Raw genomic sequence first — 27,885 nt, forward strand, 5'->3', positions numbered from 1 at the left:
CCCCAGCTCCCAGGCCCCACCTCCAGCTCCCAGGCCCCACCTCCAGCCCCCACCCCCACCCCCAGCTCCCAACCCCCCAAATCCCGATTGTTAATTACCACTGCTGTCTCTGTGTTTTTGGGCAGGGTGGGTGTATGTGTGTTTATTACTTACCTTGAGGCGGTCGTTGGGAAGGGCCTGTGCTCCCTTCATGATAACTTCCTGAACCCTTTCTACTGACAGGTCAGTCCCTGCTGCTTCCAGACGCTGGCTGAAGAAACCTATCACCTGTGGGACACAGCGGCAACAGAAGAACAAGTCAGAAAGGGGTGTGTGTCTGTATATATATGTATGTGGTGTGTTTGCTTGAGGGACCTGTGAGGTAAAGGTCTAAAAACATGTATTTTCTGTGAAATGCCTTTACTTTCATCTAGGTTACTATGACAACTTTAAATGAAGGTGTCAATCATTTAAGACTAGGTTGTCATGAAACCGAGGAAGTGATTTGATTTGACACCATTGACTGTCAAGAGAATTTATGCTTCAATGAGTCTCGTTTCTGTACATGTATAATAACATATCGTTGAAGTGATTTAACTATCGTCTCCTCTCAGCTTGATAATTCATTTCATCCTCTGCTTTGGGTCGTCAGGCGAGTCTACCACTGCAACAGATGTCCCTAACGTGATGACATTGGGAGCAACTTGTAGACAGTGTAACTTCAGTAGCTGTAGTAACTAGCCGTGTAATCAGCATAAACGATGTTGGCACAGACTGTCTGTTGACACTAGGTCCAGTAGAAAACAATATCACAACCAAGACTTAACATAACTGATATTGGCACAAGATGGAGTGTTGGAACATAACAAAAAATGACAGTTAAAGAAAATGGACTAAATTCACTAATTCTACAGTACAGAGGTAGAGTCATGTCTTTAGTGTAAAAATGGACTAAATTCACTAATTCTACAGTACAGATGTAGAGTCATGTCTTTAGTGTAAAAATGGACTAAATTCACTAATTCTACAGTACAGAGGTAGAGTCATGTCTTTAGTGTAAAAATGGACTAAATTCACTAATTCTACAGTACAGATGTAGAGTCATGTCTTTAGTGTAAAAATGGACTAAATTCACTAATTCTACAGTACAGATGTAGAGTCATGTCTTTAGTGTAAAAATGGACTAAATTCACTAATTCTACAGTACAGAGGTAGAGTCATGTCTTTAGTGTATAACTAACAAAATATTACTTTTTTTCTCTTTTCAAAAATCAATAATCACATTTTTGGGGGATTTTGAGTGCAGATGTTGAATTTTCTGTGTACCTGGACTAACTGTTGTGTCTGAGTATTCACTGATGCAGAGCATCTATTCAAATGATGGGGGGAGGGGGGTTATCACATCCTCTGTCCTTGTTTAATAACAACTAAGGAAACAAGGGCAGAGGAAGCAATGATTGAGTGATACTAACGTTTTCCGGACAGACCATCTCTCTGTCTTGTGTGTTTCTCACATTTAACAGCTAATAAACGTATCATAGCAACAAAAATGTATCATAGCAACATGGAGTAGAAGATCAGGACTGCAGGTTGCCTAGCAGTTAGAGTGTTGGGCCAATAACGAAAGGTTGCTAGTTAGATTCCCCGAGCCGACAAGGTGAAAAATCTGTCGATGTGCCCTTGAGCAAGACACTAAACCCTAATTGCTCCTGCCAGAGTCCCAGAGAGACATCTCTAACAGGCTGCCAGAGTCCCAGAGAGACATCTCTAACAGGCTGCCAGAGTCCCAGAGAGACATCTCTAACAGGCTGCCAGAGTCCCAGAGAGACATCTCTAACAGGCTGCCAGAGTCCCAGAGAGACATCTCTAACAGGCTGCCAGAGTCCCAGAGAGACATCTCTAACAGGCTGCCAGAGTCCCAGAGAGACATCTCTAACAGGCTGCCAGAGTCCCAGAGAGACATCTCTAACAGGCTGCCAGAGTCCCAGAGAGACATCTCTAACAGGCTGCCAGAGTCCCAGAGAGACATCTCTAACAGGCTGCCAGAGTCCCAGAGAGACATCTCTAACAGGCTGCCAGAGTCCCAGAGAGACATCTCTAACAGGCTGCCAGAGTCCCAGAGAGACATCTCTAACAGGCTGCCAGAGTCCCAGGGAGACATCTCTAACAGGCTGCCAGAGTCCCAGAGAGACATCTCTAACAGGCTGCCAGAGTCCCAGAGAGACATCTCTAACAGGCTGCCAGAGTCCCAGGGAGACATCTCTAACAGGCTGCCAGAAGCTATTAAGGAGCCTTTTGGACCTAGACTTGGCGCTCCCTCTGACACCGCCTGGTATAGAGGTCATGGATGGCAGGAAGCTTGGACCCAGTGGTGTACTGGGCCGTACGCACTACCCTCTGTAGTGCTTTACGGCGGATGCCGAGCAGTTGCCATACCAGGCGGTGGTACAACCGGTCAGGATGCTCTCGATGGTGCAGCTGTAGAACTTTGTGAGGATCTGGGGACCCATGCCAAATCTTTTCAGAGTTGTACTACGCTTCTTCTCATCTGACACTAGAATAGTAATCGACCCTCTGAGTATCTTTGCAACAGAAACTGAGGCGCGAAATTCTCTCCATCATGAAAATATATTATTTATTGTAAATCCCAAATCTTTGAAATGCTACAAAGCTTTTTCACAAAACGATTATACTGGAAAGATTAGAGGCGTGCTAAAATTCAGCACAGCAGTGGAGGAGTTTAAATCCAAAATTGGCCATTGTTTTCAATGAGGATTTAGGAATTAATGTTTGAGTGTGTGTGTTTGCGTGCTGGCATTCGTGCTGTGTCTCTCTCTGTCTCACCGTGTCGAGGTTCTGCATGATGTCCTGGAAGGAAGGGTGTGTTCTGAACTGTTCGAAGAGCTCTCTCTTGTAGAGCAGGGCGTAGACCAGGTTAGGGTTGTGGTGTAGAGAGTTCGACAGACACGAGTTGATGATCTCCAGCATCATCCTAATCACCTCCTCGATCACATTCAGGTCCTGGGCCTAGAGAAGAGATAAACTATTAACATAGAGGTCCTGGGCCTAGAGAAGAGATAAACTATTAACATAGAGGTCCTGGGCCTAGAGAAGAGATAAACTATTAACAGAGGTCCTGGGCCTAGAGAAGAGATAAACTATTAACATAGAGGTCCTGGGCCTAGAGAAGAGATAAACTATTAACATAGAGGTCCTGGGCCTAGAGAAGAGATAAACTATTAACATAGAGGTCCTGGGCCTAGAGAAGAGATAAACTATTAACATAGAGGTCCTGGGCCTAGAGAAGAGATAAACTATTAACATAGAGGTCCTGGGCCTAGAGAAGAGATAAACTATTAACATAGAGGTCCTGGGCCTAGAGAAGAGATAAACTATTAACATAGAGGTCCTGGGCCTAGAGAAGAGATAAACTATTAACATAGAGGTCCTGGGCCTAGAGAAGAGATAAACTATTAACAGAGGTCCTGGGCCTAGACACAGAGAGAGAGAGAGAGAGATAGCAGAGGAAATTTTACACACTTATAGGAAAATGTATGTGAAATACATATTTAAAAAAAATGTCATTCTTGTCCTAAAAAGACACATAAGCGAGAAGAGAAGGGAATTTAGGGTGGGTCTATGTAATCTAATAACCCTGATAAGGTGAACAACCCCTATACACAGGGTTCCTCAGGTTAAAGAGAAAGTGTGTTTTCTGAATGACTAGAATCAATGGTTTCCATTGGGCCTTAAATACAAAATGACGGTGTGTGTGTGTGTGTGTGTGTGTGTGTGTACAGGGCAGCCTAGTAGTGGCTGGAGCCAGGGAGGAAGCTGGGGGCACCACTAAGTCCGTAGGGGGCTGGACACGGACTAGGAAACAGGCAACACAGGGGCAGGCAGGCGAGCGGCAGGGCGGTTGTGTCATGTTGAGGGATAGCCATTGTGAAGTCTGCGTGGTTGAGATGTTATCTAACTCCATATAGACTGTCTGGAGTCTATGGCCACGGACCAGACAGCACAACAGCACTCTGCTATGCAAAACAGGAACATATTATACCTGCCTGCCTACCTGAGGGAGGGGGAGATAGATATATATATAGAGAGAGATAGATAGATATATAGAGAGAGTGTGAGGGAGACATCAAGAAAGAAGGAGGGAGAGAGAGAACGATAGAGAGGGGGAAAGATTGAGGGAGGGAGGGGAGAGAGAGAAGGGGAGGAGGGAGGGAACAGAGCCCAGAGAGAAGGGGAGGAGGGAGGGAACAGAGCCCAGAGAGAAGGGGAGGAGGGAGGGAACAGAGCCCAGAGAGAAGGGGAGGGAACAGAGCCCAGTGGCTCTATTACAGCCCTCCCTTCTTTACATCGTGCTGTCGTTCACTCTCACTTTGCACAACCAACAATGTCTTTGTCCACGTCAGAGTTTCAAGGTACCCCGTTTGCTGAAGGTCAAGGTCAACATCTTGTCATGTTCTAACATCTAACCTCATCTAAACAATGTAAACATGCACCATTGGCCTGGATACAAAACATATGAATGATCAAGGAACACCAGACAAAAGGACATGGTGCTACATGTGAATTCACACGCCCCTTTTCACTCACAGCTCCAAAACAATCCAAACCAATTTCCTCACATCAAGAGAGAGCGGGGACATCTCTACTTTGGGACTCCACAGAGAAAGGGAGGGAGAGATAGAACGAGACAGAGAGAAAAAGTGGCAGGGTATCTGCATCCGCACGGGGCTGCCGGCCTGATGCTCGTCTACTGCCACTTCCCCTTCGAAACTAACAGTCTCCTTTTCCCACCATCCCTTCCCACTGCTCGTCTACTTGCCATTTCCCCTCTCCCTACCTCTCCACTGCTCGTCTACTCATCATGTAGACAGCCAACCCGTACTGCCTAACCACACTGTATATTACTACATTTGCACGCACTGTATACAGATTTTCCTATTGTAATATTGACTGTACGTTTATTTATCCCATGTGACACACTGTTGTGGTTGTTTTTGCCGCCAGGTCGCAGTTTTATCTTGGCCAGGTCGCATTTGTAAATTTTCCAACAATTGTTTACAGACAGATTATTTCACTTATGATTCACTGTACCAAAATTCCAGTGGGTCAGAAGTTTACATACACTAAGTTGACTGTGCCTTTAAACAGCTTGGAAAATTCCAGAAAATTATGTCATGGCTTTAGAAGCTTCTGATAGGCTAATTGAAATCATTTGAGTCAATTGGAGGTGTACCTGTGCCTCTTTGCTTGGCATTATGCAAAATCAAAAGAAATATTGAGACTTCCACAAGTCTGGTTCATCATTGAGAGAAATGTCCAAATGCCTGAAGGTACCACGCTCATCTGTACAAACAATAGTACACAAGTATAAACACCATGGGACCACGCAGCTTTTATACCGCTAAGGAAGGAGACGCGTTCTGTCTCCTAGAGATGAACGTACTTTGGTGTGAAAAGTGCAAATCAATCCCAGAACAACAGCAAAGGACCTTGTGAAGATGCTGGAGAAAACAGGTACAAAAGTATCTTTATCCACAGTAAAACGAGTCCTATATCGATATAACCTGAAAGGCCACTCAGCAAGGAAGAAGCCACTGCTCCAAAACCGTCATAATAAAGCCAGACTACAGTTTGCAGCTGGACATGGGGACAAAGATTGTACATTTGGGAGAAATGTCCTCTGGTCTGATGAAACAAAAATAGAACTGTTTGACCATCATTATGTTTGGAGGAGAAACCACCTTTCTCCTCCAAACATAACGATGGTCAAACAGTTCTATTTTTGTTTCATCAGACCAGAGGACATTTCTCCCAAATGTACAATCTTTGTCCCCATGCTGCCACACCCGTGCTTCACGGTTGGGATGGTGTTTTTCGGCTTGCAAGCCTCCACCAAGCTTGCAAGCCGAAAAACACCATCCCAACCGTGAAGCACGGGTGTGGCAGCATCATGTTGTGGGGGTGCTTTGCTGCAGGAGGGACTGGTGCACTTCACAAAACAGATGGCATCATGAGGAGGGACAATTATGTGGATATATTGAAGCAACATCTCAAGACATCAGTTAAAGCTTGGTTGCAAATGGACAATGACCCCAAGCATACTTCCAAAGTTGTGGTAAAATAGCTTAAGGACAACAAAGTCAAGGTATTGGAGTGGCCATCACAAAGCCCTGACCTCAATCCTATAGAACATTTGTGGGCAGAACTGAAAAAGCATGTGCGAGCAAGGAGGCCTACAAACCTGACTCAGTTACACCAGCCCTGTCAGGAGGAATGGGCCAAAATTCACTCAACTCATTGTGGGAAGCTTATGGAAGGATACCAATTTAATTTAGAGGCAATGCTACCAAATACTATTATTCTGACATTTCACATTCTTAAAATAAAGTGGTGATCCTAACTGACCAAAGACAGGGAATTTTTACTAGGATTAAATGTCAGGAATTGTGAAAAACTGAGTTTAAATTTATTTGGCTAAGGTGTATGTATAGATGTGTGTATGTATGTGTGTGTAGAGAGACAGAGAGAGATAGCCCTGTTTAGTGATTTCCCATGACTACAAATCAGACAATATGAAGCGAAACACAGAGGATGAAAAGGTTTCTTTAAAACAGCTACTCGCTGGGGATAACAGAATAATAATGTCTCCTTTTGATATTGGTTGTGCTTCTCACTGCGACCGGTTCTACTGACAGCGTCTATAAGAAACAGGTGTTGGTGACATGCGGTTGCTGATTAATCTACCATAGTATAGCCTACTTCTCCACATCATGAGTAAGCATTTCACGCTAAGGTCTCTACACCTGTTGTATTCAGCATTTCACGCTAAGGTCTCTACACCTGTTGTATTCAGCATTTCACGGTAAGGTCTCTACACCTGTTGTATTCAGCATTTCACACTAAGGTCTCTACACCTGTTGTATTCAGCGCAGGTGACAAATAACATTTGATGTCTCAATGCCTTTCTCAGCTCTACAGAAAACCAGATGGTGGATCTGATGTTTGGCTGAAATTAAGAATTTAAGGACTGTGCCTTTAAAAGCCACTTTTTGAGTCTGATCAAGAACCCAAGATCCACCCGAGAACAACTCTAGTCTGGAGTCAAGAAGTCCAAAACAGCTTATAGATTCTAATGAAATAAGCCAAGTGGCGAGCTGACCAGCTAGCTATGTAGCTAGCTATGTACCCCCTACTCTGTCTGCCCTGATTTGCCGTGGAGTGACCCTTCAATCATGAGGTGGGAGGGAGCCTGCTGCCTTGTGAGTGTGTGTGTGTGTGTGTATAAACAGCTATGTGCACTGGGACACCTGTGAAGATGGCTGAGTAATGCTTTATTCAACACAGTAAAACCCTGGATCTCCTGCTACTACTCATGTTATGTTATAAATATATGTAATTTCATATCATTTTATAAACATATGTCATTTCATTTTATAAATATACAGTGGGGCAAAAAAGTATTTAGTTAGCCACCAATTGTGCAGGTTCTCCCACTTAAAAAGATGAGAGGCCTGTAATTTTCATCATAGGTACACTTCAACTATGACAGACAAAATGAGGGGAAAACATCCAGAAAATCACATTGTAGGATTTTTAATGAATTTATTTGCAAATTACGGTGGAAAATAAGTATTTGGTCACCTACAAACAAGCAAGATTTCTGGCTCTCACAGACCTGTAACTTCTTCTTTAAGAGGCTCTTCTGTCCTCCACTCGTTACCTGTATTAATGGCACCTGTTTGAACTTGTTATCAGTATAAAAGACACCTGTCCACAACATCAAACAGTCACACTCCAAACTCCACTATGACGAAAGAGCTGTCAAAGGACACCAGAAACAAAATTGTAAACTTGCACCAGGCTGGGAAGACTGAATCTGCAATAGGTAAGCAGCTTGGTTTGAAGAAATCAACTGTGGGAGCAATTATTAGGAAATGGAAGACATACAAGACCACTGATAATCTCCCTCGATCTGGGGCTCCACGCAAGATCTCACCCCGTGGGGTCAAAATGATCACAAGAACGGTGAGCAAAAATCCCAGAACCACACAGAGGGATCTAGTGAATGACCTGCAGAGAGCTGGGACCAAAGCAACAGAGCCTACCATCAGTAACACACTACGCCGCCAGGGACTCAAATCCTGCAGTGCCAGACGTGTCCCCCTGCTTAAGCCAGTACATGTCCAGGCCCGTCTGAAGTTTGCTAGAGAGCATTTGGATGATCCAGAAGAAGATTGGGAGAATGTCATATGGTCAGATGAAACCAAAATATAACTTTTTGGTAAAAACTCAACTCGTCGTGTTTGGAGAACAAAGAATGCTGAGTTGCATCCAAAGAACACCATACCTACTGTGAAGCATGGGGTGGAAACATCATGCTTTGGGGCTGTTTTTCTGCAAAGGGACCAGGACAACTGATCCGTGTAAAGGAAAGAAAGAATGGGACGATGTATCGTGAGATTGAGTGAAAACCTCCTTCCATCAGCAAGGGCATTGAAGATGAAACGTGGGTCTTTCAGCATGACAATGATCCCAAACACACCGCCCGGGGAACGAAGGAGTGGCTTCGTAAGAAGCATTTCAAGGTCCTGGATTGACCTAGCCAGTCTCCAGATCTCAACCCCATAGAAAATCTTTGGAGGGAGTTGAAAGTCCGTGATGCCCAGCAACAGCCCCAAAACATCACTGCTCTAGAGGAGATCTGCATGGAGGAATGGGCCAAAATACCAGCAACAGTGTGTGAAAACCTTGTGAAGACTTACAGAAAACGTTTGACCTCTGTCATTGCCAACAAAGGGTATATAACAAAGTATTCAGATAAACTTTTGTTATTGACCAAATACTTATTTTCCACCATAATTTGCAAATATATTAATAACAAATCCTACAATGTGATTTTCTGGATGTTTTTCTTCTCATTTTGTCTGTCATAGTTGAAGTGTACCTATGGTAAAAATTACAGGCCTGATCTTTTTAAGTGGGAGGACTTGCACAATTGGTGGCTGACTAAATAATTTTTTGCCCCACTGTATGTCATTTCATTTTAAAAATATATGTTATTTCATTTTCCATCACCTGTTTTCTAGGTAGTGTGACAGAAGAGAATAGAGGAGGAGAAGGGAGGAGAGAGGACAATAGGTTATAGATGTTGATGTTGTGTGAGACGTGAGAGAGGTCCAGACCAGACGCATCACCAGCAGGTCTGTCTGTCTGTCTGTCTGTCTAATAAAGATTGATGGGGTGTCTGGGAGCTGAGGTGCTTTCTGCATTGCAAATGGCACCCTATTCCCTATATAGTGCAGTACTAGGCCTCTGGTCAAAAGTAGTGCACTATTTAGGGAATAGTGTGGAGGTGGCCCGACAGGCCTGGACTCCCAAGGGTTAGGTGATAATTGGTCTAGCTGAAGAAGGGGATGAGGAGCAGAGGGGAGAGACGAGGACAGGACACACCGGTAGCATTTGACGGTCAAGAGTACTTAGCATCTCTGAACACAGTGCCGACTGTAATTTGCAAACCAATTATACATGTAGAGACGGACAAACATTTGGGCAGTCAGAAGCCCACCGGCTGGTAATCCCTAAAACATACTGCGCCAAACAAATGGTGAAGGAACGGCAGACAGTCACGTGGTGTGATGTGTTTTCTCCTTAATGAGATTAGCCCACTGCACACCAGGGAATCCAGGTCAGATGCAAATGTGCAAGCTCGATGTCTGTGTGACTGTGTGCGTGTCTGTGAGTGCGTGTGTGTGAGTGCGTGTCTGTGTGTGTGCGTGTCTGTGTGTGTGCGCGCGTCTGTGTGCGCGCGTGTCTATGTGCGCGCGTGTCTGTGTGCGCGCGTGTCTGTGTGCGCGCGTGTCTGTGTGCGCGCGTGTCTGTGTAAACTAGACGTCTGTGTGTGGGAGACATGCTAGGCTGATTAAATTAGAGGTGCCTCAGTCTCGCCCCATATGAAATGAAGCAGAGGCTTTTTTTTATATCAAGTCACCCACACCAACCCCCCTCCCCTCCTCACTTCTGTCCTCCTCTGTCTAGCCACATGTCCCCCCCCTCCTCTCCCCCCTGTCTACTCTCCTCTTCCCCTCCTGCTTTGTGATTTCTCCCTCTTGCAGGGTAATTCAGCCAGAGACAGTTGTGCTTCACTAACACTGTCAGAGTGCACTGCACCACCCAGACAGTCACAAGACAACCTGTCACAGACAGTCACAAGACAACCTGTCACAGACAGTCACAAGACAACCTGTCACAGACAGTCACAAGACAACCTGTCACAGACAGCCAACAGGGACTGTATTTACATGACCACCACCCAGACAGTCACAAGACAACCTGTCACAGACAGTCACAAGACAACCTGTCACAGACAGTCGCAAGACAACCTGTCACAGACAGCCAACAGGGACTGTATTTACATGACCACCACCCAGACAGTCACAAGACAACCTGTCACAGACAGCCACAAGACAACCTGTCACAGACAGTCACAAGACAACCTGTCACAGACAGCCAACAGGGACTGTATTTACATGACCACCACCCAGACAGTCACAAGACAACCTGTCACAGACAGTCACAAGACAACCTGTCACAGACAGTCACAAGACAACCTGTCACAGACAGCCAACAGGGACTGTATTTACATGACCACCACCCAGACAGTCACAAGACAACCTGTCACAGACAGCCACAAGACAACCTGTCACAGACAGCCAACAGGGACTGTATTTACATGACCACCACCCAGACAGTCACAAGACAACCTGTCACAGACAGTCACAAGACAACCTGTCACAGACAGCCAAAAGGGACTGTTTTTACATGACCACCATCCAGACAGTCACAAGACAACCTGTCACAGACAGTCACAAGACAACCTGTCACAGACAGCCAACAGGGACTGTATTTACATGACCACCACCCAGACAGTCACAAGACAACCTGTCACAGACAGTCACAAGACAACCTGTCACAGACAGCCACAAGACAACCTGTCACAGACAGTCACAAGACAACCTGTCACAGACAGCCAACAGGGACTGTATTTACATGACCACCACCCAGACAGCCACAAGACAACCTGTCACAGACAGCCAACAGGGACTGTATTTACATGACCACCACCCAGACAGTCACAGACAGCCAACAGGGACTGTATTTACATGACCACAGCACCAGGCAGCAGCAGCAGCACTACGATCTAGAACACAGACATGACTAGTGTAAGAAACCACCAATATATTACTCATGTAAAACTATCACACAACGTGAAATGTATTGAGCGACAGATACTACATCAATACAAAATAAATACCGTTGTAAAGACAATACATGTGAGTTAACTACATAGATATCTAGATATCTATACTATTGACATCTATACTATTGACATCTATACTATTGACATCTATACTATTGACATCTATACTATTGACATCTATACTATTGAAAACACATGCGCTTGTAATGAGTACTGTTTTCATTCTAGCCCAATACCAGTGATGAGGAGGTAGATTAGAAGAATGGTTTCAGGTGTTTGTGTAGAGATGAGACAGTGGTCATTTGTCAGAAAGATCCTGATTGACTGACTTGTTTGGCTATTTGCATAACCGCAGACAGATACAATGTGTGTGTGTGTGTGTGTGTGTGTGTCGTAGACAAGAGACTGTGTGTACACTCAGGAGATAAAACATGTTAATCTGTCTACTGCAATTCCTTTAACCTTGAGGGCTGAGTGAGTGAGTGAGTGTGTTAAAGAGCGACTGCCCCTAAAAAGCATCTAATCCCTTTGAAAACGGCCCCGTGGCATCGACATGTCATTTACTCTGGGGTCAAAACATTCTACAAAGTGTAAGCTTGAAAAATATCTTCAGCCCTTGTATGTCCTTTTAGTTGCAAAATGGCGAGTAGTTCCTCCTTTGTCCTCATGTTGTCAAATACCATTCTGATGAAAATGCATAACTGTGCCTCATCTACCGTATCTGTGGACTCGTCAAACTGGAGGGAATAACACTCTCAGTTGTCAATATCCTCCTTCAGTTGATCCTCGAGGTATTGCCTCATCTTCTTGTCACCGTGTTTCTGGACAACTGAATGTCATTGATGGCAGCCATAATTTCATACGATCATTTTTTTTGTCATAAAGTCAGTCTCGTCAAAAAGGGCGTTTGCAACCTCACCTCGCCCACTTCGCTTCCCTTCATTGAATGGGGCTCTGTTGTTTCATTGACCCAAAGTGTTCAAGGAACGGCAAGCTGAAAAGCCTCCATTGTGTTACAGTAGATTCACTTCAAATTAATGAAATGTTTAGACTATTCTATGAAGAATTGTACTCATCTAGTTTGCACTTTGTGACTGTCTCACGAGACTAGGGGCTCCTGAGTCGCGCAGCGGTCTAAGGCACTGCATCTCAGTGTTAGAGGCGTCACTACAGACCCTGGTTCGATTCCAGGCTGTATCACAACGGGCCGTGATTGGGAGTCCCATAGGGCGGCGCACAATTGGCCCAGCGTCGTCCGGGTTAGGGTTAGGCCGGCACTGTAAATAGGAATTTGTTATTTATTTTACCTTTATTTAACCAGGTAGGCTAGTTGAGAACAAGTTCTCATTTGCAACTGCGACCTGGCCAAGATAAAGCAAAGCAGTTCGACACATACAACAACACAGAGTTACACATGGAATAAACAATAAACAAGCCAATAACACAAACAGGTCAATGACACAGTAGAGAAAAGAAAGTCTATATACAGTGTGTGCAAAAGGCATGAGGAGGTAAGGCAATAAATAGGAGTGAATAATTACAATTTAGCAGATTAACACTGGAGTGATAAATGAGCAGATGATGATGTGCAAGTAGAGATACTGGTGTGCAAAAGAGCAGAAAAGTAAATAAATTAAAAACAATATGGGGATGAGGTAGGTAGATTGAGTGGACTATTTACAGATGGACTGTGTACTGCTGCAGCGATCCGTTTGCTTCTCAGATACTTGATGTTAAAGTTGGTGAGGGAAATAAAAATCTCCAACTTCAGCGATTTTTGCAATTCGTTCCAGTCACTGACAGCAGAGAACTGGAAGGAAAGGCGGCCAAATAAGGTGTTGGCTTTGGGATGACGGATGGCACTGTGATAAACTGCATCCAGTTTGCTGAGTAGAGTGTTGGAAGCTATTTTGCAGATGACATCGCCGAAGTCGATGATCGGTAGGATAGTCAGTTTTACTAGGGTAAAGTTTGGCGGCGTGAGTGAAGGAGGCTTTGTTGCGAAATAGAAAGCAGATTCTAGATTTCATTTTGGATTGGAGATGTTTAATATGAGTCTGGAAGGAGAGTTTACAGTCTAGCCAGACACCTAGGTATTTCTAGGTATTAACTGACTTGCCTAGTTAAATAAAGTTTAAATGAATAAAAAACTAAAAAGATCAAGCCATTACTACTGATGAGCTATCAGCCAAAATGAAAAGACACCGGGATTAGATGGTTCTCCTATAGAAATCTATTAGCAATTCTCTGAGCCGGGCGATGTCTCGCTTTCTCCCTCTTCGTCAATGACCGTCTAAAACAGCTTCCTCCTACTTTACGTCATGCAGCTAATACTTCACTGAAGAAGAAGGATAAAGACGTTTTGCTCCTCCCATAGACGTGTCACTTTGAAATGTTTTAAATGTTGATTATATTAACTCTGCACCTAGAATCTCATCCACACAGACCAACCTGGTTTTGTGCAGGGTCCTCTCTCTCCTGATCATTTACGTAGATATATTGACATTCTTTGTCACACTAGTGATCTTAAGATCCCAAATGTTTTCGCTCTCGATGCTGAAAAATCATTCGACAGAATGGAATGGAAATACTTTACTTCTATTTTCTATTATTTATCTCTTGGATTCAAATTCTTTATAATTCACCAACGGCTGTAGTTAAAACCAACACACAATACTCAACCCCCTTCCTGTTGTCTGGAGGGACACGGCAAGGCTGTCCGACCAGTGCACAACTTTTTGCTTCGGTCATAGAATCCCTTGCTGCTATGATTAGATCCCATGACCAAATGAAAGGAATTCCAATTGGAAAAATAATAGCATGTTATATCATTGTATGTCATTGCTCTCTCTCTTCGACTGCTCATACTCAATTCCAGTGCTCCTATCACTGCTTGAAGAGTTTGGTAAACTATCTGGATAAAGTAAATTGGTCGAAGACAGAGATTCTGCTTATATTTGTATAAATTGAACTCCATTCCAGTTATTAAAAAGGTTCTTTCCTACTTCTCTTCTGGGCAGAGTTAATGTCATCAAAATGCCAATATTACCAACATTTCTTTATTCGTTTCAGAATCTTCCAATTTCACCCCCTCTGCATGAAACATGTAGAGCCTCTTCCATTTTCACTCCCTCTGCATGAAACATGTAGAGCCTCTTCCATTTTCACTCCCTCTGCATGAAACATGTAGAGCCTCTTCCATTTTCACTCCCTCTGCATGAAACATGTAGAGCCTCTTCCAATTTCACCCCTCTGCATGAAACATGTAGAGCCTCTTCCAATTTCACCCCTCTGCATGAAACATGTAGAGCCTCTTCCAATTTCACCCCCTCTGCATGAAACATGTAGAGCCTCTTCCAATTTCACCCCCTCTGCATGAAACATGTAGAGCCTCTTCTCATTTCACCCCTCTGCATGAAACATGTAGAGCCTCTTCTCATTTCACCCCTCAGCATGAAACATGTAGAGCCTCTTCTCATTTCACCCCCTCTGCATGAAACATGTAGAGCCTCTTCCAATTTCACCCCCTCTGCATGAAACATGTAGAGCCTCTTCCAATTTCACTCCCTCTGCATGAAACATGTAGAGCCTCTTCTCATTTCACCCCTCAGCATGAAACATGTAGAGCCTCTTCCAATTTCACTCCCTCTGCATGAAACATGTAGAGCCTCTTCCAATTTCACCCCTCTGCATGAAACATGTAGAGCCTCTTCTCATTTCACCCCTCAGCATGAAACATGTAGAGCCTCTTCTCATTTCACCCCCTCTGCATGAAACATGTAGAGCCTCTTCCAATTTCACCCCCTCTGCATGAAACATGTAGAGCCTCTTCCAATTTCACTCCCTCTGCATGAAACATGTAGAGCCTCTTCTCATTTCACCCCTCAGCATGAAACATGTAGAGCCTCTTCCAATTTCACTCCCTCTGCATAAAACATGTAGAGCCTCTTCCAATTTCACTCCCTCTGCATGAAACATGTAGAGCCTCTTCTCATTTCACCCCTCAGCATGAAACATGTAGAGCCTCTTCTCATTTCAACCCTCTGCATGAAACATGTAGAGCCTCTTCCAATTTCACCCCCCCTGCATGAAACATGTAGAGCCTCTTCTCATTTATTTGGAATAACGAATAACCCTAGAAATCATTTTTAGGTCCTGTATCTTCCATATAAGGTGGGTGGTGTGAATTTACCTAAAACATTACTATTGTGAAGCCCAACAACTCGCCCAAGTTAAACAATGGTTTTCTCCCTCATTAAGTTCTTGGAAAAGCCTAGAATCCTTTGACATTTTACAATACGAGTTGAAATACCTGCCCTATTTTTGGCCTGCAAGAGATATAGAAGATTACGAATAGCCCAGCAATTCTGAATAGTTTACAAGTATGAAAAGCAACTAATAAATGACAGGGTAACAATGTCTCTCCCTTTCGCTCCTAAATGAGGAAATCTCTGCTTTTCATCCCGTTTTAACGATGATATCATTTAAATCCTGGCACAACAAAGGTTTAAGGGAAATGTACCACCTCTTCCAGGATGGAACTTTGTTATTTACAACAAGTACGTGAACTGTATTCCATCTAAACATTTGTTTTCACATGGTTAGATTGAAACAGGGTTCTCTTCTCTGAAACACTAATAATCACATGGTTAGATTGAAACAGGATTCTCTTCTCTGAAACATTAATAATCACATGGTTAGATTGAAACAGGATTCTCTTCTCTGAAACACTAATAATCACATGGTTAGATTGAAACAGGGTTCTCTTCTCTGAAACACTAATAATCACATGGTTAGATTGAAACAGGATTCTCTTCTCTGAAACACTAATAATCACATGGTTAGATTGAAACAGGATTCTCTTCTCTGAAACACTAATAATCACATGGTTAGATTGAAACAGGATTCTCTTCTCTGAAACACTAATAATCACATGGTTAGATTGAAACAGGGTTCTCTTCTCTGAAACACTAATAATCACATGGTTAGATTGAAACAGGATTCTCTTCTCTGAAACACTAATAATCACATGGTTAGATTGAAACAGGATTCTCTTCTCTGAAACACTAATAATCACATGGTTAGATTGAAACAGGATTCTCTTCTCTGAAACACTAATAATCACATGGTTAGATTGAAACAGGGTTCTCTTCTCTGAAACATTAATAATCACATGGTTAGACTGAAACAGGGTTCTCTTCTCTGAAACATTAATAATCACATGGTTAGATTGAAACAGGGTTCTCTTCTCTGAAACACTAATAATCACATGGTTAGATTGAAACAGGGTTCTCTTCTCTGAAACACTAATAATCACATGGTTAGATTGAAACAGGGTTCTCTTCTCTGAAACACTAATAATCACATGGTTAGATTGAAACAGGGTTCTCTTCTCTGAAACATTAATAATCACATGGTTAGATTGAAACAGGGTTCTCTTCTCTGAAACATTAATAATCACATGGTTAGATTGAAACAGGGTTCTCTTCTCTGAAACACTAATAATCACATGGTTAGATTGAAACAGGATTCTCTTCTCTGAAACACTAATAATCACATGGTTAGATTGAAACAGGGTTCTCTTCTCTGAAACATTAATAATCACATGGTTAGACTGAAACAGGGTTCTCTTCTCTGAAACATTAATAATCACATGGTTAGATTGAAACAGGGTTCTCTTCTCTGAAACACTAATAATCACATGGTTAGATTGAAACAGGGTTCTCTTCTCTGAAACACTAATAATCACATGGTTAGATTGAAACAGGGTTCTCTTCTCTGAAACACTAATAATCACATGGTTAGATTGAAACAGGGTTCTCTTCTCTGAAACATTAATAATCACATGGTTAGATTGAAACAGGGTTCTCTTCTCTGAAACATTAATAATCACATGGTTAGATTGAAACAGGGTTCTCTTCTCTGAAACATTAATAATCACATGGTTAGATTGAAACAGGGTTCTCTTCTCTGAAACACTAATAATCACATGGTTAGATTGAAACAGGGTTCTCTTCTCTGAAACACTAATAATCACATGGTTAGATTGAAACAGGGTTCTCTTCTCTGAAACACTAATAATCACATGGTTAGATTGAAACAGGGTTCTCTTGTGAAACACTAATAATCACATGGTTAGATTGAAACAGGGTTCTCTTCTCTGAAACATTAATAATCACATGGTTAGATTGAAACAGGGTTCTCTTCTCTGAAACACTAATAATCACATGGTTAGATTGAAACAGGGTTCTCTTCTCTGAAACACTAATAATCACATGGTTAGATTGAAACAGGATTCTCTTCTCTGAAACATTAATAATCACATGGTTAGATTGAAACAGGATTCTCTTCTCTGAAACACTAATAATCACATGGTTAGATTGAAACAGGATTCTCTTCTCTGAAACACTAATAATCACATGGTTAGATTGAAACAGGGTTCTCTTCTCTGAAACACTAATAATCACATGGTTAGATTGAAACAGGGTTCTCTTCTCTGAAACACTAATAATCACATGGTTAGATTGAAACAGGGTTCTCTTCTCTGAAACACTAATAATCACATGGTTAGACTGAAACAGGATTCTCTTCTCTGAAACACTAATAATCACATGGTTAGACTGAAACAGGGTTCTCTTCTCTGAAACACTAATAATCACATGGTTAGATTGAAACAGGATTCTCTTCTCTGAAACATTAATAATCACATGGTTAGATTGAAACAGGGTTCTCTTCTCTGAAACACTAATAATCACATGGTTAGATTGAAACAGGGTTCTCTTCTCTGAAACATTAATAATCACATGGTTAGATTGAAACAGGGTTCTCTTGTGAAACACTAATAATCACATGGTTAGATTGAAACAGGATTCTCTTCTCTGAAACACTAATAATCACATGGTTAGATTGAAACAGGATTCTCTTCTCTGAAACATTAATAATCACATGGTTAGATTGAAACAGGGTTCTCTTCTCTGAAACACTAATAATCACATGGTTAGATTGAAACAGGGTTCTCTTCTCTGAAACATTAATAATCACATGGTTAGATTGAAACAGGGTTCTCTTCTCTGAAACACTAATAATCACATGGTTAGATTGAAACAGGGTTCTCTTCTCTGAAACATTAATAATCACATGGTTAGATTGAAACAGGATTCTCTTCTCTGAAACACTAATAATCACATGGTTAGATTGAAACAGGATTCTCTTCTCTGAAACACTAATAATCACATGGTTAGATTGAAACAGGGTTCTCTTCTCTGAAACACTAATAATCACATGGTTAGATTGAAACAGGGTTCTCTTCTCTGAAACACTAATAATCACATGGTTAGATTGAAACAGGGTTCTCTTCTCTGAAACATTAATAATCACATGGTTAGATTGAAACAGGGTTCTCTTCTCTGAAACATTAATAATCACATGGTTAGATTGAAACAGGGTTCTCTTCTCTGAAACACTAATAATCACATGGTTAGATTGAAACAGGGTTCTCTTCTCTGAAACACTAATAATCACATGGTTAGATTGAAACAGGGTTCTCTTCTCTGAAACACTAATAATCACATGGTTAGATTGAAACAGGGTTCTCTTGTGAAACACTAATAATCACATGGTTAGATTGAAACAGGGTTCTCTTCTCTGAAACATTAATAATCACATGGTTAGATTGAAACAGGGTTCTCTTCTCTGAAACACTAATAATCACATGGTTAGATTGAAACAGGGTTCTCTTCTCTGAAACACTAATAATCACATGGTTAGATTGAAACAGGATTCTCTTCTCTGAAACATTAATAATCACATGGTTAGATTGAAACAGGATTCTCTTCTCTGAAACACTAATAATCACATGGTTAGATTGAAACAGGATTCTCTTCTCTGAAACACTAATAATCACATGGTTAGATTGAAACAGGGTTCTCTTCTCTGAAACACTAATAATCACATGGTTAGATTGAAACAGGGTTCTCTTCTCTGAAACACTAATAATCACATGGTTAGATTGAAACAGGGTTCTCTTCTCTGAAACACTAATAATCACATGGTTAGACTGAAACAGGATTCTCTTCTCTGAAACACGAATAATCACATGGTTAGACTGAAACAGGGTTCTCTTCTCTGAAACACTAATAATCACATGGTTAGATTGAAACAGGATTCTCTTCTCTGAAACATTAATAATCACATGGTTAGATTGAAACAGGGTTCTCTTCTCTGAAACACTAATAATCACATGGTTAGATTGAAACAGGGTTCTCTTGTGAAACACTAATAATCACATGGTTAGATTGAAACAGGATTCTCTTCTCTGAAACACTAATAATCACATGGTTAGATTGAAACAGGATTCTCTTCTCTGAAACATTAATAATCACATGGTTAGATTGAAACAGGGTTCTCTTCTCTGAAACACTAATAATCACATGGTTAGATTGAAACAGGGTTCTCTTCTCTGAAACATTAATAATCACATGGTTAGATTGAAACAGGGTTCTCTTCTCTGAAACACTAATAATCACATGGTTAGATTGAAACAGGGTTCTCTTCTCTGAAACATTAATAATCACATGGTTAGATTGAAACAGGATTCTCTTCTCTGAAACACTAATAATCACATGGTTAGATTGAAACAGGATTCTCTTCTCTGAAACACTAATAATCACATGGTTAGATTGAAACAGGGTTCTCTTCTCTGAAACACTAATAATCACATGGTTAGATTGAAACAGGGTTCTCTTCTCTGAAACACTAATAATCACATGGTTAGATTGAAACAGGGTTCTCTTCTCTGAAACACTAATAATCACATGGTTAGATTGAAACAGGGTTCTCTTCTCTGAAACACTAATAATCACATGGTTAGATTGAAACAGGGTTCTCTTCTCTGAAACACTAATAATCACATGGTTAGATTGAAACAGGATTCTCTTCTCTGAAACACTAATAATCACATGGTTAGATTGAAACAGGGTTCTCTTGTGAAACACTAATAATCACATGGTTAGATTGAAACAGGATTCTCTTCTCTGAAACACTAATAATCACATGGTTAGATTGAAACAGGGTTCTCTTCTCTGAAACACTAATAATCACATGGTTAGATTGAAACAGGATTCTCTTCTCTGAAACACTAATAATCACATGGTTAGATTGAAACAGGGTTCTCTTCTCTGAAACACTAATAATCACATGGTTAGATTGAAACAGGGTTCTCTTCTCTGAAACACTAATAATCACATGGTTAGATTGAAACAGGATTCTCTTCTCTGAAACACTAATAATCACATGGTTAGATTGAAACAGGGTTCTCTTCTCTGAAACACTAATAATCACATGGTTAGATTGAAACAGGGTTCTCTTGTGAAACACTAATAATCACATGGTTAGATTGAAACAGGATTCTCTTCTCTGAAACACTAATAATCACATGGTTAGATTGAAACAGGATTCTCTTCTCTGAAACACTAATAATCACATGGTTAGATTGAAACAGGATTCTCTTCTCTGAAACACTAATAATCACATGGTTAGATTGAAACAGGGTTCTCTTCTCTGAAACACTAATAATCACATGGTTAGATTGAAACAGGGTTCTCTTCTCTGAAACACTAATAATCACATGGTTAGATTGAAACAGGATTCTCTTCTCTGAAACACTAATAATCACATGGTTAGATTGAAACAGGGTTCTCTTCTCTGAAACACTAATAATCACATGGTTAGATTGAAACAGGGTTCTCTTCTCTGAAACACTAATAATCACATGGTTAGATTGAAACAGGATTCTCTTCTCTGAAACACTAATAATCACATGGTTAGATTGAAACAGGGTTCTCTTCTCTGAAACACTAATAATCACATGGTTAGATTGAAACAGGGTTCTCTTCTCTGAAACACTAATAATCACAAGGTTAGATTGAAACAGGGTTCTCTTCTCTGAAACATTAATAATCACATGGTTAGATTGAAACAGGGTTCTCTTCTCTGAAACACTAATAATCACATGGTTAGATTGAAACAGGGTTCTCTTCTCTGAAACACTAATAATCACATGGTTAGATTGAAACAGGGTTCTCTTCTCTGAAACACTAATAATCACATGGTTAGATTGAAACAGGGTTCTCTTCTCTGAAACACTAATAATCACATGGTTAGATTGAAACAGGATTCTCTTCTCTGAAACACTAATAATCACATGGTTAGATTGAAACAGGATTCTCTTCTCTGAAACACTAATAATCACATGGTTAGATTGAAACAGGATTCTCTTCTCTGAAACACTAATAATCACATGGTTAGATTGAAACAGGGTTCTCTTCTCTGAAACACTAATAATCACATGGTTAGATTGAAACAGGGTTCTCTTCTCTGAAACACTAATAATCACATGGTTAGATTGAAACAGGATTCTCTTCTCTGAAACACTAATAATCACATGGTTAGATTGAAACAGGATTCTCTTCTCTGAAACACTAATAATCACATGGTTAGATTGAAACAGGGTTCTCTTCTCTGAAACACTAATAATCACATGGTTAGATTGAAACAGGATTCTCTTCTCTGAAACACTAATAATCACATGGTTAGATTGAAACAGGGTTCTCTTCTCTGAAACACTAATAATCACATGGTTAGATTGAAACAGGGTTCTCTTCTCTGAAACACTAATAATCACATGGTTAGATTGAAACAGGATTCTCTTCTCTGAAACACTAATAATCACATGGTTAGATTGAAACAGGGTTCTCTTCTCTGAAACACTAATAATCACATGGTTAGATTGAAACAGGGTTCTCTTCTCTGAAACACTAATAATCACATGGTTAGATTGAAACAGGATTCTCTTCTCTGAAACACTAATAATCACATGGTTAGATTGAAACAGGGTTCTCTTGTGAAACACTAATAATCACATGGTTAGATTGAAACAGGATTCTCTTCTCTGAAACACTAATAATCACATGGTTAGATTGAAACAGGATTCTCTTCTCTGAAACACTAATAATCACATGGTTAGATTGAAACAGGGTTCTCTTCTCTGAAACACTAATAATCACATGGTTAGATTGAAACAGGATTCTCTTCTCTGAAACACTAATAATCACATGGTTAGATTGAAACAGGGTTCTCTTCTCTGAAACACTAATAATCACATGGTTAGATTGAAACAGGATTCTCTTCTCTGAAACACTAATAATCACATGGTTAGATTGAAACAGGGTTCTCTTCTCTGAAACACTAATAATCACATGGTTAGATTGAAACAGGATTCTCTTCTCTGAAACACTAATAATCACATGGTTAGATTGAAACAGGATTCTCTTCTCTGAAACACTAATAATCACATGGTTAGATTGAAACAGGGTTCTCTTCTCTGAAACACTAATAATCACATGGTTAGATTGAAACAGGATTCTCTTCTCTGAAACACTAATAATCACATGGTTAGATTGAAACAGGGTTCTCTTGTGAAACACTAATAATCACATGGTTAGATTGAAACAGGGTTCTCTTCTCTGAAACACTAATAATCACATGGTTAGATTGAAACAGGGTTCTCTTCTCTGAAACACTAATAATCACATGGTTAGACTGAAACAGGGTTCTCTTCTCTGAAACACTAATAATCACATGGTTAGATTGAAACAGGGTTCTCTTCTCTGAAACACTAATAATCACATGGTTAGATTGAAACAGGGTTCTCTTCTCTGAAACACTAATAATCACATGGTTAGATTGAAACAGGGTTCTCTTCTCTGAAACACTAATAATCACATGGTTAGATTGAAACAGGATTCTCTTCTCTGAAACACTAATAATCACATGGTTAGATTGAAACAGGGTTCTCTTCTCTGAAACACTAATAATCACATGGTTAGATTGAAACAGGATTCTCTTCTCTGAAACACTAATAATCACATGGTTAGATTGAAACAGGATTCTCTTCTCTGAAACACTAATAATCACATGGTTAGATTGAAACAGGGTTCTCTTCTCTGAAACACTAATAATCACATGGTTAGATTGAAACAGGGTTCTCTTCTCTGAAACACTAATAATCACATGGTTAGATTGAAACAGGGTTCTCTTGTGAAACACTAATAATCACATGGTTAGATTGAAACAGGGTTCTCTTCTCTGAAACACTAATAATCACATGGTTAGATTGAAACAGGGTTCTCTTCTCTGAAACACTAATAATCACATGGTTAGATTGAAACAGGGTTCTCTTCTCTGAAACACTAATAATCACATGGTTAGATTGAAACAGGGTTCTCTTCTCTGAAACACTAATAATCACATGGTTAGATTGAAACAGGGTTCTCTTGTGAAACACTAATAATCACATGGTTAGATTGAAACAGGGTTCTCTTCTCTGAAACACTAATAATCACATGGTTAGATTGAAACAGGGTTCTCTTCTCTGAAACATTAATAATCACATGGTTAGATTGAAACAGGGTTCTCTTCTCTGAAACACTAATAATCACATGGTTAGATTGAAACAGGGTTCTCTTCTCTGAAACACTAATAATCACATGGTTAGATTGAAACAGGGTTCTCTTCTCTGAAACACTAATAATCACATGGTTAGATTGAAACAGGGTTCTCTTCTCTGAAACACTAATAATCACATGGTTAGATTGAAACAGGATTCTCTTCTCTGAAACACTAATAATCACATGGTTAGATTGAAACAGGGTTCTCTTCTCTGAAACACTAATAATCACATGGTTAGATTGAAACAGGGTTCTCTTCTCTGAAACATTAATAATCACATGGTTAGATTGAAACAGGGTTCTCTTGTGAAACACTAATAATCACATGGTTAGATTGAAACAGGGTTCTCTTCTCTGAAACACTAATAATCACATGGTTAGATTGAAACAGGGTTCTCTTCTCTGAAACATTAATAATCACATGGTTAGATTGAAACAGGGTTCTCTTCTCTGAAACACTAATAATCACATGGTTAGATTGAAACAGGGTTCTCTTCTCTGAAACACTAATAATCACATGGTTAGATTGAAACAGGGTTCTCTTCTCTGAAACATTAATAATCACATGGTTAGATTGAAACAGGGTTCTCTTCTCTGAAACACTAATAATCACATGGTTAGATTGAAACAGGGTTCTCTTCTCTGAAACACTAATAATCACATGGTTAGATTGAAACAGGGTTCTCTTCTCTGAAACATTAATAATCACATGGTTAGATTGAAACAGGGTTCTCTTGTGAAACACTAATAATCACATGGTTAGATTGAAACAGGGTTCTCTTCTCTGAAACACTAATAATCACATGGTTAGATTGAAACAGGATTCTCTTCTCTGAAACATTAATAATCACATGGTTAGATTGAAACAGGGTTCTCTTCTCTGAAACACTAATAATCACATGGTTAGATTGAAACAGGGTTCTCTTGTGAAACACTAATAATCACATGGTTAGATTGAAACAGGATTCTCTTCTCTGAAACACTAATAATCACATGGTTAGATTGAAACAGGGTTCTCTTGTGAAACACTAATAATTACATGGTTAGATTGAAACAGGGTTCTCTTGTGAAACACTAATAATCACATGGTTAGATTGAAACAGGATTCTCTTGTGAAACACTAATAATCACATGGTTAGATTGAAACAGGGTTCTCTTCTCTGAAACACTAATAATCACATGGTTAGATTGAAACAGGGTTCTCTTATCTGAAACACTAATAATCACATGGTTAGATTGAAACAGGGTTCTCTTCTCTGAAACACTAATAATCACATGGTTAGATTGAAACAGGATTCTCTTGTGAAACACTAATAATCACATGGTTAGATTGAAACAGGATTCTCTTGTGAAACACTAATAATCACATGGTTAGATTGAAACAGGATTCTCTTGTGAAACACTAATAATCACATGGTTAGATTGAAACAGGGTTCTCTTCTCTGAAACACTAATAATCACATGGTTAGATTGAAACAGGGTTCTCTTCTCTGAAACACTAATAATCACATGGTTAGATTGAAACAGGGTTCTCTTGTGAAACACTAATAATCTAAATGTGATGTCTTACTGAATAGTAGTGAAAAAAACTGTCAAGTGTATTTCTAAGGTTTATAAATTGCTGTTAGATCATTTTTTAATTTTTTATTATTTAACCAGGTAAAACCCATTGAGGTTAAAAACCTCTTTTGCGAGGGCGACCTGGCAGGAAGTCAAAACAGGGAAATAGCAGCGTGTCCCCGTTAAATATTACAGAAAAATACAAAATACACACAAAAGACAACGTGTCACAGGTTACAGATACAATTGAAGATTAGAAACAACTGCAGTTTTCACAAACGGTGTTGTTGATCAGAGTCTTAAAAACAGACGACGACACCAACTCCTCTAACTTGTGAAGCGTGTTCCAGGATGAAGGGGTATTATGGGAAAGGGATTGTTTCCCCATCTCAGTTCTAGCGACTCTCATATGCCAGTAGACAGATATTACTGGATTCAAATGACAGGTTGAAATAAGCAGAGAGAATGGTATTTGTATATGTTAGAAAGCATACAAATGTTCCTACAAACTCAGACAAACTCTCTCGGTTTAAAACCAGTCACAGAGTGCACTATACACCAGAACAACTTCGCAAAATTATATATAAAAAAAAAAAAAAGTTTTAATTTACATTTTTTATTTAACTAGGCAAGTCAGTTAAGAACAAATTCTTATTTACAATGACAGTGGGGAACAGTGGGTTAACTGCCTCACGCTTAGCTTGTGTCTGTTTGGGACTAGTGAACTAGATCCATGGAACAAGAATCAGAAAAAATATATTGATCTGTCTGTGCTCATGGCAAAGACATGTCTAACATTATTCTGGAAATCAGATAGTCCTGCTACTTTAACACTCTGGATAAATGAAATATTTACACGGAACAAAAATATAAATGCAAAATTTAAAGTGTTTGTCCCATGATTCATGAGCTGAAATAAAAGATCCCAGAAATGTTCCATACGCACAAAAAGCTTATTTCACTCACATTTTGCGCACACATATGTTCACATCCCTGTTAGTGAGCATTTCTCCTTTACCAAGATAATCCTTCCACCTGACAGGTGTGGCATATCAAGAAGCTGATTAAACGACATGATCATTACACAGGTGTACCTTGTGCTGGGGACACTAAAGGGCCACACTAAAATGTGCAGTTTTGGCACACAACACAATGCCACAGATGTCTTAAGTTTTGAGGGAGCACACAATTGGTATGCTGACTGCAGGAATGTCCACCAGAGTTGTTGCCAGAGAATAAAAGGTTAATTTCTCTACCATAAGCCGCCTCCAACGTTGTTTTCGTTTTGTTGCCGTTTGGTGATGTCAACGTTGTGAACAGAGTGCCCCATGATGGCGGTGGGGTTAATGGTATGAGCAGGCATAAGCTACGGACATTGAACATAATTGCATTTTATCCTGCAATTTACCACGTCTGTCTATTGTATCACCCTGTCACAGACCCTCCCAGTCAAGACCACCTCATAAGATGAGGAAGTACATTGTTTATGAGGATTGCCTGCTGCAGTTGTTTGAGAAATGTCAATTTTTCAGCCAAACATGCAACATAGAGAGAAGACCACCTCAGCATCACGTAGACATGCCCTCCCTGTGAGCATCCCTATCAATCAGGGATGGGCAGCTCCAGTCCTCGGGGGCCAGAGTGCTGTCACACTTTGATCACATCCCTAGCAAACACAGCTGATTAAACTAACTGAATTCTAAACTGAAGATCATGATTAGTTGATTACTGGAGTCAGATGTGATAGCTGGGGCAAAACAATTTAGAGTTTTGTCCCCATTCACCTTTATAATATAGCCTGGAAGAACCTAGCCTGATCCCTGTGTTCTCTATTCTATTTCACGTTACGTTTTATGATATTTGAAGTGAAATAGAAAGGTGAACACAGCGATCAGGTTGGTTTCACCAGGCTAATCATAACCACCATTGATAATGTAATCAGTGTGTGTGTGTGTGTGTGACCAACCAGTATCTTTGACGAGGGGCCAGGAGCTGATCTATGCTGCTATTCTCATCAATGGGGCTCTGGTAAAGACCTCACCTCCAGCCTCACCTCTTGCCTGCTCACCCACGGTTGATGATGGGGAGACCAGGTTTAGGCTGAGCTTTTAAAACTTCAACATAGTCTACATATTTTTATATTACCTATCCTAACTGCTATTGGTAATAGAACAGTGACTGTGTATGTGTTCTCAGATGCATCTATGGAGCCAACACATGGAGACTTGCAAGATGATGTGATGAAGTCCAGACTGACAGACGGGCTTGATACTGATGTCTCTGAATGGAGAGAGACCTGGCACTCTGACAGACGGGCTTGATACTGATGTCTCTGAATGGAGAGAGACCTGGCACTCTGACAGACGGGCTTGATACTGATGTCTCTGAATGGAGAGAGACCTGGCACTCTGACAGACAGGCTTGATACTGATCTCAACCACACTTCCCCTCCTGAGGTTGAAGAGGCGCTGCTGCGCCTTCTTCACGATGCTGTCTGTGTGAGTGGACCAATTCAGTTTGTCTGTGATGTGTATGCCGAGGAACTTAAAACTTGCTACCCTCTCC

General features: G+C 40.5%; 1 protein-coding gene across 7 annotated transcripts in view; it reads right to left on the reverse strand.

Annotated features, from left to right (window-relative positions):
- Positions 1-27,885, reverse strand: part of dym (dymeclin) — a 211,870-nt gene that overhangs the window by 17,733 nt on the left and 166,252 nt on the right. For 6 of the 7 annotated variants that reach the window (XM_036936880.1, XM_036936885.1, XM_036936884.1 and 3 more), the window contains exons 15-16: positions 2,824-3,006; positions 154-267 (exon numbers count right to left, since the gene is read on the reverse strand). In XM_036936880.1, the coding sequence (XP_036792775.1) occupies positions 154-267; positions 2,824-3,006 (297 nt within the window). Of the gene's footprint in view, positions 1-153; positions 268-2,823; positions 3,007-13,377; positions 15,245-27,885 lie in introns of those variants that run through there. The other variant, XM_036936886.1, reaches the window with a different exon arrangement.

The sequence above is a fragment of the Oncorhynchus mykiss genome, chromosome 12 (assembly GCF_013265735.2).
Source record: "Oncorhynchus mykiss isolate Arlee chromosome 12, USDA_OmykA_1.1, whole genome shotgun sequence".
Lineage (NCBI taxonomy): Eukaryota > Metazoa > Chordata > Actinopteri > Salmoniformes > Salmonidae > Oncorhynchus > Oncorhynchus mykiss.